We start from the raw sequence: 12529 nt of genomic DNA on the forward strand, positions 1-12529 counted from the left end.
CTCTCGTACTTCCTTGGCCCAACTTGTGTCTTCTGGTCCAAAAAAATCTCCAAAAAGTTTCGCTGCGTTTGGACTTTGTTTGGTATTGATTTTTTGCGAAGTAAAAAAACAGGCAAAAAACAGCAACTGGCACTGGGCACTGTGTCAATAGATTAGTCCCAAAAATGATATAAAGTTGCTATAAAATGATTGTAAAACATCCAAGAATGATAATATAACATCATAGAACAATAAAAAATTATAGATACGTTGGAGACGTATCATCATCCATGTCATCCCCAAGCTTAGACGCTCTAGTCTTCCTTAGATGTTATCTTGGGGTGCCTTGGGCATCCCCAAGCTTATGCTCTTGCCGCTCTTTATTCTTCTTATAGCTCCATCTCTCCCAAAACATGAAAACTTCATTCACACAAAACTTAACGGAACCTCGTGAGATATGTTATTATAATAAAAATAAATCATTCACTTAGGTACTGTCAAGACTAGATTCACAATCATCTCCAGTCTACTCTATTCTATCATTTCCACAATTTATATCTCCCAATATAAGCCATAGAAACTTTAATACAAGCAAACAAACAAAACAAAAACATAATATGTCAAAAACAGAACAACAGTAAATATTAGCAATTGATCACGTCCAGCATAGAATGAAAAATTAGAACACTGCAGACAATTTGTAATTCAGTAATGTGTGATTTTTTTAGCAATTGATCACGTCCAGTACAGAATGAAAAATTCAAACCCTGGACGCATAAGTTTCTGTTTCTGCACAGAACATAATAAACAAGTAATTTGCAACATCCCAAAGGTTTAACTTCGCATTTTCTTGAAATAAAGATACATACACAATTACTAGTACAACAATAATCATGTTTACACACTAAAAACAAAACAAAATAAAGGATAACTATTGGGTTTCCTGCCAACAAGCGCTATTGTTTAATGCCCTTAGCTAGGCATAATGCAATCTATCAAGTTTTATCATCTTTTAAGAACAAATCATAGGTTGTTTTCATGATATATATTCATAAGGAGGTTTTTTCTAGGAAAATGTTCCATGCCTTTCTTTAGGGGAAATTGGAAGCTTATGTCACCCTCCTTCATGTGAATAGTTGCACCTATAGTTCTTAGAAAAGGTCTTCCAAGTATAATTGGACAGGCAGGATTACATCCAATATCAAGAATAATGAAATCTACAGGCACATAATTATGTACAATGGTTGATAAGATAGTCTTATCTTAAGTCTTGCATGTAATTTAGATATAACAATAAAAGCATGTCTACAATGGGTTATTTCTTAGCCTTATCCTTAATAACTAGCTATTCCTAAAAATATGGTGAGACATATTGAGCTAAGAAATCATCTCTTAAATAAGAAAAGACAAGTCTTTCTTTTATGATTTCTCTCTCCTCCACATCAACATCTATCCTATGTGGCACTCTTAAGATAACACCATTGTACATGCCCTTAAAGGCACATCATTCACTCTACCCATAGGCTAGGTGCAAATTTCTGTTAAGTATATTCTTTCCCCCCATATTACCTATGTCCGGCTGTGCCGCTCATCGGAGTGGCAAAGATGGTGCTTCAGCATGAGGGAAAGGTAGGGCTCCTTCGCTCCCGTGGTGTCCAGACGGGGGCCGACAATGGTCTGAGATAAAGAACAAGACAGTTCACCAGTTTTACAAGCTGGCAACGCCCCGGTGGTGGCCTTCCTGGTACCCAAGCGGTGGCGGCCTTCCCGTGTTCTACTTCCCTCGATGTTGGCGGCGGACGCGGATGCGCTGTCCACTGACTCATCGTCCTCCGTGTGCTGGCTTGGAGCGGCAAGTTGTTGAACCATGTGTCATCCTGGAGCGGCAACTTGCTCCGTCGGGCTTGGAGGTGGAGTAGCGAGATGTCTCACTCGTATCCGACGGGTTTGGCGGGCCACCCAACCGACTTTTATGTCGGAGAACTGCTCTTCTTGGTTCTCGAATGCATCGCAAGGGTGGAGAAAATGGTGGAAGGAGGAGATGGGTAGCGGCGGAGTGGTGCGATTCTTTTCCTGCGTCAGGCCTCCTTTAAATAGCGGGCGGACGGGAGGAGCTTGCCCGGCGTTGTGTTTAATGCCGCCCGCTCGTCAACAGACGTGTGGCCGGAGTAGGTTTCTCGGCTTCCACGCAGGTTTAATGGAGGCGTTTGAATGCGGCGAGGAGGTGTGTTCAGCCAGGTGTGGAGCGGGCGGTACCCTAGGCCGCGTCACCACTTCAATGGCGGAGACACCGAGAGATCGCGTCCACCCTGAACTGTCTTCAAGTGGAGCGGCGTGCTCTACAGCGGCATGAATGTGGGTAGCTGGTGTCGTGAGGGAATGCACGCGGACGAGGGAGGAGAGGGTTTTGGTGGGTCAGTGTGGTCAGAAGCGGGCTGGGGCACTGTCTAGACGCCCGCAAAGCCCCCATGTTTGTCTTCGGTTTAGGGGAGAAAGTATGTCCAGACCACCCTGTAGACCAATACAGACCCGCGTTAGATGGCTCAACACATCTAAACCGCGCGGTCCGACTAGTTGCATACGTTTACGGATCACCATAGGAGATGCCCTTATATGCAAGTAAATCATCAGCGTACGCACTGATGCTCAACATAAGCCGCACGCTGATGCTTTTTCCGACCGGGTATGCCCATTTTCATTATTTTCGTAACGGAAATACAAAGTTCACCGAATAATAACCAGAAAGAAAATACAAGTAGAGGGAAAGGAGTAAGCGAATTGGGGCAGATAGCGGGAAACCACGGTGCAAAAACCTGCCACCACCGTAACCTCAAGTTGCTTGCATCCATGCATGTCCTGCTCAATCCTCCACTCCACGCACAGCCGCGTTACGCCGTACATAGACCGCTGCAGAGCGCTGCAGGCGGCCAGGCACGTACGTAGATGGTAAGTGCTGATGTGCTCCCGATGACAGGCGCTGTCTGCATAAAATTCCAACGACAGGGCGCCGGGCAGCATAGCATGCAGAGGCAGCTAGCTCCATGGTCGACGACGCATGAACGGAAGCACAGGCTCCAAGCCAAAGGCCAGCGGCTTGCCCTCGCTCGTGAGTGCTCCCAGTTCTCCCCGCCTCGCGCTCTCGCCTGCTACGTGCCCAATTATCGCGTGCATTTGGCTCGTCGATCAGTCACGATCCATCCATCCATCCGTGAGCTAGTATAGCAGTCAGCTTGCTCATATCGTATACACACTGCCCAACGTATCCCCTGTGCTCCACCTACGTACGTACGTAAGGAAGCAGCGCATGCATACGTACAAACGGGCGAGCTGGCTGGCTCTGGATACACGTACACACATGACACATCGAATCACGCGCGTGCAGATGCATGCTCGTCGCGAGTTGAACCAAATCGCATGTGAGTGCAACGTACACGTATTTTGGCAGCTGAGAACGCGCGGCCGTGTCACGTGAAGTTTCTGAATTTTGATGGCACGCCGCGCGGCTGCGTGTGTGCAAATATTGTTTTTTAGGGGTGTGTCCAAATAGCTATACGTACTCTTACATAATCCTATGACCGGCTGTCCGGGTGCGCTTGGTAGAACACAAGTTAAATACCACCTCCATCCCATAATATAGGATCGTTTTGCAAGCTGGTGTCACACCATCTTATTGCTACATGTCACTGCATGATACTCCTACTTGCTTATGGTATTGTAGTGGGAGAGGCCTACTATTTTTGCTCAACTAGCCGTCTAATACTCTATTATGCATGATGAACACATGGATCCATGTGCTTATCATAATATCTAGCTTGGATCACATACAAGTATGAAATGGTAATGGCTTGTGGCTGCCCCCTTGGCCTGTGCCTGCTTTTATTTCTATTTTTAGAGCTTGTTGAGCTATGCTCTCAGCAGAACCTTGTTGTACTTTGTCTATGTGCTACTTGTCCGCGTGTATAGTGTGGACCCGTTGTTCGAACTTTGTGGCTCTGGTAGTTTGCTTTGTATATAAAGCGAGGCGAAAGTCTTTTTTGGTAATGGTAAGGAGAGTGGTGTGCCATTATTTATTGACCCATCTAATTAATGTCATGCAAATAGTTGAAGAAATGCGGAGCACTGACCAATTTTTGAATTTATACTCAGTCGAATTTGTACTCACAAGCCATAGTCCATGGCCTAACCAACCTAGGTTTGACCTATTGCGAGTGTTAGTACAACACTTTCAATCTTATGTCTTCTTGTTTTCTTTTGGAAAGTAAAGTAACATATTTGGTCCTCGAGAACTGCCAAAGTTCAAGTATGACCCATAATTGTAATATCTGACACTTTGATCCTTTAAGTATGAAAGCCCCCTAGATTTGGTCCTAATTGGAAGCTATTTTGATATGATGTGGCGACGGTTATGCACAACAGGTAGCCCTATCAGCACAACTAGGTGAAAACTAAGAAAATGAAAAAAAGCACACAACATCAAAGATATTTTTATTATATTTTAAATGTATAACAATGGAAATATGCCATGCAACTGATAAATCCCAAATAGTTTTTACCTTTTTACATTAGTTATTATAATTTAATATGGATGAGAGGGAGTATTTATTAGTGCATGGTGTTTTCAAAATTTCCGTGAAGTTATTTTTTTCTTGCAAATCTCCATTCAAAAGAATCGTTTAAAGATAGATTTTGTTTTCGTTAGTAACTTGAATCTTCCCCATTATGTGATTAATTTGTTTCTTGCTCGATTTTTTTAAATCAAACTACCTGAGTGATTCCCTTTTTATGTTTCCCCATCTTTTTTTTGTGTTCGTAGGCTGCCACATGTGCGAAATTACCACCATGTGATGACCAAAACGACTTGCAATAGGGCAGTTGGGTGAAGAATTAGTTCAGAACGGTTAGACATTCGAGGGACCAAGACTATGTGGTACTAAAATCCAGAGACCAAGTTTATAGCCTAGGTACCAACAACAGATGTTTTCGTTTTAGTATTCGTTTTGTTCATTCAAATATATATCCATGTCTTTATCTATCAATATATACCAATATAAAAAGAGAGAAGTGCATATTTCTTCTTTTTTTGCGGGTAGAGAAGTGCATATTTCAACCCCCAATTCTTGCCCTAGTCTAATTTACAACCCCAAACTCCAATATCGTGTAAATTATAACCTCGAACTCCTAAAACCAGCCAGGATTCAACCCTAGCCTCCCAATTGACCATCCAGTCAGCAAAAGATCCAAAATTTCCAAAAAAAAAACTGTCAAAACAAAAAAAATATAGGGAAAATATTTTCTGAAAAAATGAAAAATCAGCAAAATGTAAAATTTCAAAAGGTCAATTTTTTGTCAGAATATTCCCTCCATTGTCAAAAAAATAAAGTTTACAGATTTTTTTTGAAAAAAATCTATAAAATCGGTAAAACAACACTAAGCATTTGGAAAAGATTTAATTTTTTATTTTAGATATTTTCATAAATTTGAAACTATTTTTCAGAAATTTGATTTTTGTTTTCAGAATTTTCAGAAAGCATCCCGATATTTTTTTTTTTGGAATTTTGAACTTCTTTTCCAGAATTTTCAAACAACAACCCCAAACTTGTTTTTTCAATTTTCAAGAATTTTGACTTTTTTCCTATTTTACAGATTTTTTACATTATGGATTTTTTATTTTACTTTTTTCTTATTATTTTTTCCGGATTTAATCGTACAATTTTCTTAAATGATTTGCGAGAAATTTTGCTTTTTTTGCAGAGATGGCTTGCTGACTAGGTGGTCAATGGGTCAATACTGGTCAACTGGGAGGGGAGGATTGAATCCTCGACGTTTTTAAGAATTCGGGGTTGTAATATACTCCCTCCGTCAAAGGGGGGTTGAGGTTGTAAATTAGACTATGGCAAGAGTTGGGGATTGAAATATGCACTTCTATCATATAGAAAGACCCAAATGGGCAAATCCGAATTTTGTCCATCAAACCATGTGGATCCAACAACGTAGATTGCTCCAAAATGGTGAGCACTCAAATGTTAGCATATAATTATTATCATACCAAATATCAATAACAACATTAACCATATAATTAATCACAAATAATACCCTGCATAATACTGACATGCAATTAATATCCTATGTAATATCAATATGCATTGCAGGTACATATTTAGTAGCAGCGGATTTAAGGGGACCTGTTAAAAAAACAAAATAGAGCGAAGAAGAGACGAAGGACTGCACATTTCATGCAGGCAAGACAAAATGTCAGATTTTACATGGATACTGCCCATATGCATTTATGCATGCGAGTACTTTGCTTGCTCGCACAGGCACATAGAACAAGCTCAGGACAGGCCGAGCTCACGAGACGTTTGTCAAAATTCCATGCGGCCAAAACGTCCGTCCAGGCCGGCCGTGGCGTATACAGTCGGTCTCACTCTCACGTGGGCCGGCCTCTAGCTGGGGCTGAGCTCCCCAATGAAATAGGGGAATGCGGCCATGAGGGCGCGGAATGTCGCTGCCACCGGAGACAGAGCGAACGGAAACATGCCTCCAAAAAGGCGCAGGGGTGATGGGATGCCACGGGCATGGAATGTAGTTTCCCGTGCTGGTTTCTGGCCGCTCATGGAGCGCAGCGTCCAGAGTGAGTCACATTCTCCTCCACCCGGATTTCCGGCGAGCACGGTGCGTAGCGTGCCTTCATAGGATCCGCGTGCAAAGGAATCCGCCGTCCTCGCGCGTGTCAGTGAGGCCAGCGCTCATCGCATGCATGTGATCCGCGGAGCTAGGGCGTTGGGAGTACGCCGAGGCAGAGGCCGCATGCCCATGCATGCGTGCATGCATGGTTCCGGGCGGGCGGCCAATGGGGGAGCGCCCTGGCGGTCACGAGAGTACGCGCGTGCATGGACGGGTGCGCGCGGGCGTACGGCGAGCTCTGCTCTGCCGCTCCGCCCCATGGCGTAGGCATGCGTCGACACGGTCATGTGACCGAGGTCCAAGTACGCCTAGCTGAGGCCGATCGATCGATGGACGCCTCCCATTGGAGATTGGACGGGGGCGCAGCGCACGCTTATCGATCCATCCATCGAGCTGACCACGTCCGGACACAAGCTCATCCATCCACAGAGCATATAGAGGCAAGATGGTTATTACCGGACACGGTGCCACCTTTGGAGGAGCCCGTGATTTCCACATCTACGTAGTCGAAAAGAAAGGCTGGCTGGGAATGGTTGATCAGATACGAATTGGCGTGTAGTGGTAATTTGGGTGTGATGATCATACCTCAATGGTTCGCCCTCTAAATAAGTAGGTAGGTTTCTGGGCTCAACAAACACCCAATCTATGCAATGCATGACCGTTGTCAACTGGTCATTGATGAATTTCCTTTCCTACAGAGACCGTGCTCGTACGTACGTACGTGAATAAATCCCGGTCCTCCACCAACAGTCCAAGACCACGACCCAATCAGTCAGTACCAAGAAGACGCGTACGTACGTCCCTCTCGGATTAAATAAACTGGAGTACAAGGAGGCATCCCGATCGGCGTTCGGCAGCGCATGCAAGCCCCGCCGATCTTCCCCCGGATATACGGATGGAATTCCGGCCGATCGAGAGCTCCCCCGTCCTCGATCGGCACGCGCTGATCCCCCACCACCATACGTCGTTGGCTGATCCATCCGTCGATCGTTGCGTTGCCCCCGCACCGCAACGACGATCGCCATCCCTTTGACGTACGGCCACCTCACGCCATGCCGCGCGCGCGGCCGCAGGGGAGCTCAAACCCACACGCCACCGAACGTGCGCGCGCCATCCCGACGTAAATAGGACGCGCGCATGTGTGTCTCCAGTGCATACAGAGAATGATGAGTTGGAGCCGGAGCCGTCGACCAGACTCTACGCGTGGATGGCTGTGTGTGTATGTATGCGACGTACGTACATGCCATGTTAGTGGTGGCGCCCGCCGGCGAATGAGCCAGGCGACCCGTGCGTCGACGCGGGGGAAAGGGCCGCGCGGCCCGTGCCATGCATGCCGCCACCATCGACGAGCCGATGCCAGCCAGCAAGCCTACAACGTACGTACAGTACACGGGCATATTAATTCCAACTTCCCAACTTGTCCACTTTCGGTTTTACTTTATTTCCTTTCCCAAAAGAGGGTTGGCACTTGCGAAAAATGTTTTGACTAGATTAATGCATATCGCTCTGCCGGCCCGACTGCCGAAAGAAGAGAGAGTGGTTCAAACCAGTCTCTACCAAGGTTTCCTTTTCCGTCCGAAATTTCTTGATCTTGATCAATATTTGTTGAATTCAGTGAATACCGCCCATACAATTCAGTCAATATAGCACGTTGGTCCATCCTATATGTGCAGAGTGCAGATCACAAGCTGACCTTTAATATGGTCCAATGTATCCGAGTCTACGGGTCATTTCTCTTAGTTACTGATAGATATTGGAACCCGGCTAAGAGGGTCATATAAGAAGAAAAAAACTGTTATTTTAAGAGGACAAAATCTCCATCATTGATTTTGTAGCAAGGTAGAACATATATTATTTGCACCTTAATTACCTCTTACATGCGTTTGAGTGGGTAAGTGGTGGGTGCGGTTTCACCGCCACCCATCCCGAGGGATCAAACCCTAGATTTGACATTACTTTTGTGGAGAGGAAACGAAAAATGCTGCAGAAGTATCCATGAATGAATTGAATTCAAGCCACACACTTGGGCTTGATGACATTTGAATGACTATGCCCTATAATCAAACGAGATAAGTCGAGATGATGGATCAGGAGGAGGAGGTTGAGGAGATCGATGAGAGTCAAGCAAAGAGGAAGAGAGTACATGTGACTATATGATCTCTATGTTTGTGATATGATGCCTTTAAATTATCCATGTTTGTGTTGAAATATGATCAATTTGTTCAAATAGTTCAAAGTTTGTGAAACCAAAATGTATAAGATAGGGGATCTGCTAGCTGCTTTGGTACTTTAGTATAGAGGATCCTCCATACTAAATAAAGTACCATATTAAAGTAGGATAGAAAGCTGTTTTGGTACTTTTAGTATAGAGGATCGGCTAGAGATGCCCTTAAACAGCATTCGATGAAGGCACATGCACTACAAATTAGTTTAGCTAGGGAATGAATTAACTTTCCTCCAAAACATGCCTTGTTGCGCGACTATCATATTGCTGCAGCGACGCCAATGATTTACAGGGGCGTAGCTGAGGGTGGAAAGGGTGTCCCATGGTCGACCACCCTGGAATTTTCAGAAATGATATTGTTTTCTAAACCGGTGCATCTCAAAAACTGTTGTATACATGCATCCGCATGCAAGAAACACACACAGTGGGCACTGGGTGGGCAGCAACTGACGGTACACTTTACATTTCTCGGCGGCATATATGCATGGAAAGGAAAGAAGAGCCGGAGGAAGAGCCAAACCGAGTTTTGAACCTACTACCTAGAATCGAATCTCTCCTCGTCATCCCATCTTCCATTCAATTCCCTGAACCGCAATAAGGTCACGTGAGCGGCCACCTCCGGCGATCACTATATAAAGACGTGTGCGCCCGGAGCTTCTTCATCCTCATCCTCTTGAAACATCTCTCTCTCTCTCTCTCTCTCTCTCTCTCTCTCTCTCTCTCTCTCTCTTTCTCTCTTTCTCTCTCTCTCTCTCTCTCTCTCCATTTCAAGCGAGCCTTCATATATAGAATTAGTACGTGGAGGATTAACTGCAGAGACAATCAGAGAGAGAGAGAGAGGAGCATAATGTCGAGGGAGCGCAAGAAGGCAGCTGCTCTACAGGAGAAGATGCAGATTCTGCGGTCCATCACTCACTCCCACGCGGTAACCAACGCCTCTTTTCGCTGCCCTTGGTGGTGATCTTATGCTGCCATTAATTAGCTTGATGTCTGTTTTTAAATCTAAAATCGCGGTGCAGCTGAGCAATCCATCCATAGTCATGGACGCGTCGGAGTACATCAAGGGGCTGAAGCAGAAGATCGCGAGGCTCAATCAGGAGATCGCACGCGAGGAAGGCACGCACTCGCACAAGCAGAACTCTTTCCCCACGGTACGCGCACACACCTATCACCGCACTGTGTATGTATACTGTATACAGGACCTGAATTATCCAGTTCTGAAGCTTAGGTTATGTACTATGAACGGGAGAGCACTGTGGCACATAGTAATACAGTGGGGTATGATGTAAGATTAATGATTTAATCAATTATTGCGTGCGTCTGCACTGCACTTGTGCAGGTGAGCGTGGAAGCCCTAGGGCATGGGTTCCTCGTGAACGTGTCTTCCGACAAGAGCTGCCCCGGGTTGCTCGTCGCCGTGCTAGAGGCATTCGAGGAGCTGGGCCTCACCGTGCTCCAGGCCACGGCGTCTTGCGCCGATACGTTCCGCCTAGAGGCCGTGGGGGGAGGAGAGGTACGTACATACATACCCCTACGCGACAATGTCTCCTCAATCATTAACTGATCCCCGATCGAACAGAACTGTAAAGCAGACCAACCTGTTCTATCGACCTCTGCTGCCCATATATAGTCTGAACCATAAACCTACAATTATCTCATCAATAATTTGAGTTGATGGTGTCGCGACTAGCAACACCGCACGACCGACTGATGGACCGATTGTGAATATCTGTGCTGATGCTCGGTTATTTTTGTATTAATATGATGTTGCAGAACCAGGCGGGGAGTGTGGATGAGGATGTCATCAGGCGGGCGGTGCAGCAGGCCATCACCAACTGCGGCGCGGAGCAAGGGGATCAGTAGCTAGCTGCTTACGTGCCCCCCGCATTTTCTTCTCGATCGACCCGCCCTTTGCATAGTTTCATGGCTCTTCTCTCGATCTACCGGATGAGCTCCGATGATATATACATCCAGCTCAATCTCTAGCAATTCAACTTGTACTATCTGTTGATGAGTGATGATGATGATGGTAATTCTATGGAATTTGTAGGTAGTCTGGAGGTCGAAAGTTATTGTCTGTTACACCGTTTGTGTAGAATTTGCATGTGAGATGGCAGGACCATCCTCCCTGCTGCACCCCTTTAGGTTTTAGACCAACATATCCTCTGCATTTTCAGCTGTTCATACTACTCTGTAATATGATGCTATCTCCGTTTTGGTAGTTTAAATTGAACTGCAAAAGCGTCTTACAATAGTGGACAGAGGGCGTACTATCCTGCTCCTATGCGTCTTCGTGAAAAGTTGCCCCCCCCCCCCCCCCCAACACGCAGACCCCACGCCGCCACTCACATATTGACATGTTGCTCATATGAGAAAACAAAGGAAATATCAGTAGTATGAGTTACTCATGTGGCATGTTGCTCATACGATATAGTTCTTTTTTTTCATGGGCGGTTTTGCCTTATCCACACGCGTGACAACAGAGCGAGACACATCTCCTAGTTTGGTTAGAACGTTGCATACTACCGGAGAAGTCATGTTGTTAGTGGACTATTACAACATGGACCCTATAAAAGGAGACATCCCCTTCGATGAGAGAATTCAACTCAACAATATCCACACTCCAATCTCTACGTACTATTGTTTTCGCCACCAATTGCCTCAAAACGAGCCAAGGGTAAGTGACACTTTCTGATCTTACATCATGAAAAAAGACATGCATGGTCTTACACATGAGACAAACATGTTGCTAACTTGCTATGTGTGCCACATGATTGTATCATCTTTGCCCGAAGTCGTTGTTGTAGATGTGCCCTAGAGGTGATCATAGAGATAATTATATTTCCTTGTGGCCATGAGTTCTAATTATTGTCCCTGGATATCATCTTGACGTAGATTGGCAAATACATGATTTGTCTTTGAAACTGTGTGTCATATGATGTTCTAATGGTGAGGATACGTGACATATCGGGAGACACTACTAGAAAACACGGCATCCGTCCCGGTTTCTGAGGGCCTTTAGTCCCGATTCTGCAACCGGGATAAAACGATCGGGACTAATGCCCATTACTTTTAGTCCCAGTTAGTTTACGAACCGGGACTAAAGGAGCTCCACGTGACCACTGTGGGGCGCCCAGGCAGGAGGACCTTTAGTTCCGGTTGGTAACACCGACAGGGACTAAAAGACAGCCACGCGTCAGCAGCTCCCAGGCGCTGGGTTTTTTGTTTTTTTAAGGGGGGATTTAGGGGTTTTGGAGGGTTTAGGGGTTCATATTGTGTTAGCTAGCTACTACATATAGAGAGAAGTGAGCTCTCTTTCTTCGTGCTTGGTCGAGGCTAGCTACCACATATAGAGAGAACTCGACGCTAGCTAGCAAGCAAATGAAGGAACCATTAATTACACAAGATCGTCATGAACATATATAGAGAGAAGTGACCTCTGTTTCTCCGTGCTTGGTCGACAACAAGTTTTTGTGTATCTATCCGAAGCTACTACATATATACAATATAACATCTCTTACGATCCCTGACATCATCTACCGAAAATCCATTTGAATTTGCATATGCTATTCTCCCTTTTCATGTATGACGTGGTCAAGAAAGAATCCCGTCAATTCCTCTTGGATTGCTCGTATGCGATCA

The 12529-nt window shown here is 45.3% G+C and overlaps 1 protein-coding gene across 1 annotated transcript; it reads left to right on the forward strand.

Moving 5' to 3' along the window:
- Positions 1-6465: 6465 nt before the first annotated feature.
- LOC123039038 (uncharacterized) lies at positions 6466-11141 on the forward strand. Its single transcript, XM_044462355.1, has 5 exons — positions 6466-6610; positions 9487-9812; positions 9907-10038; positions 10227-10400; positions 10661-11141. The coding sequence occupies exons 1-5, from the start codon at positions 6466-6468 to the stop codon at positions 10748-10750; spliced, it is 867 nt and encodes a 288-aa protein (XP_044318290.1). The 3' UTR covers positions 10751-11141.
- Positions 11142-12529: the final 1388 nt, after the last annotated feature.

The sequence above is a fragment of the Triticum aestivum genome, chromosome 2B, assembly GCF_018294505.1.
Source record: "Triticum aestivum cultivar Chinese Spring chromosome 2B, IWGSC CS RefSeq v2.1, whole genome shotgun sequence".
Taxonomy (NCBI): domain Eukaryota; kingdom Viridiplantae; phylum Streptophyta; class Magnoliopsida; order Poales; family Poaceae; genus Triticum; species Triticum aestivum.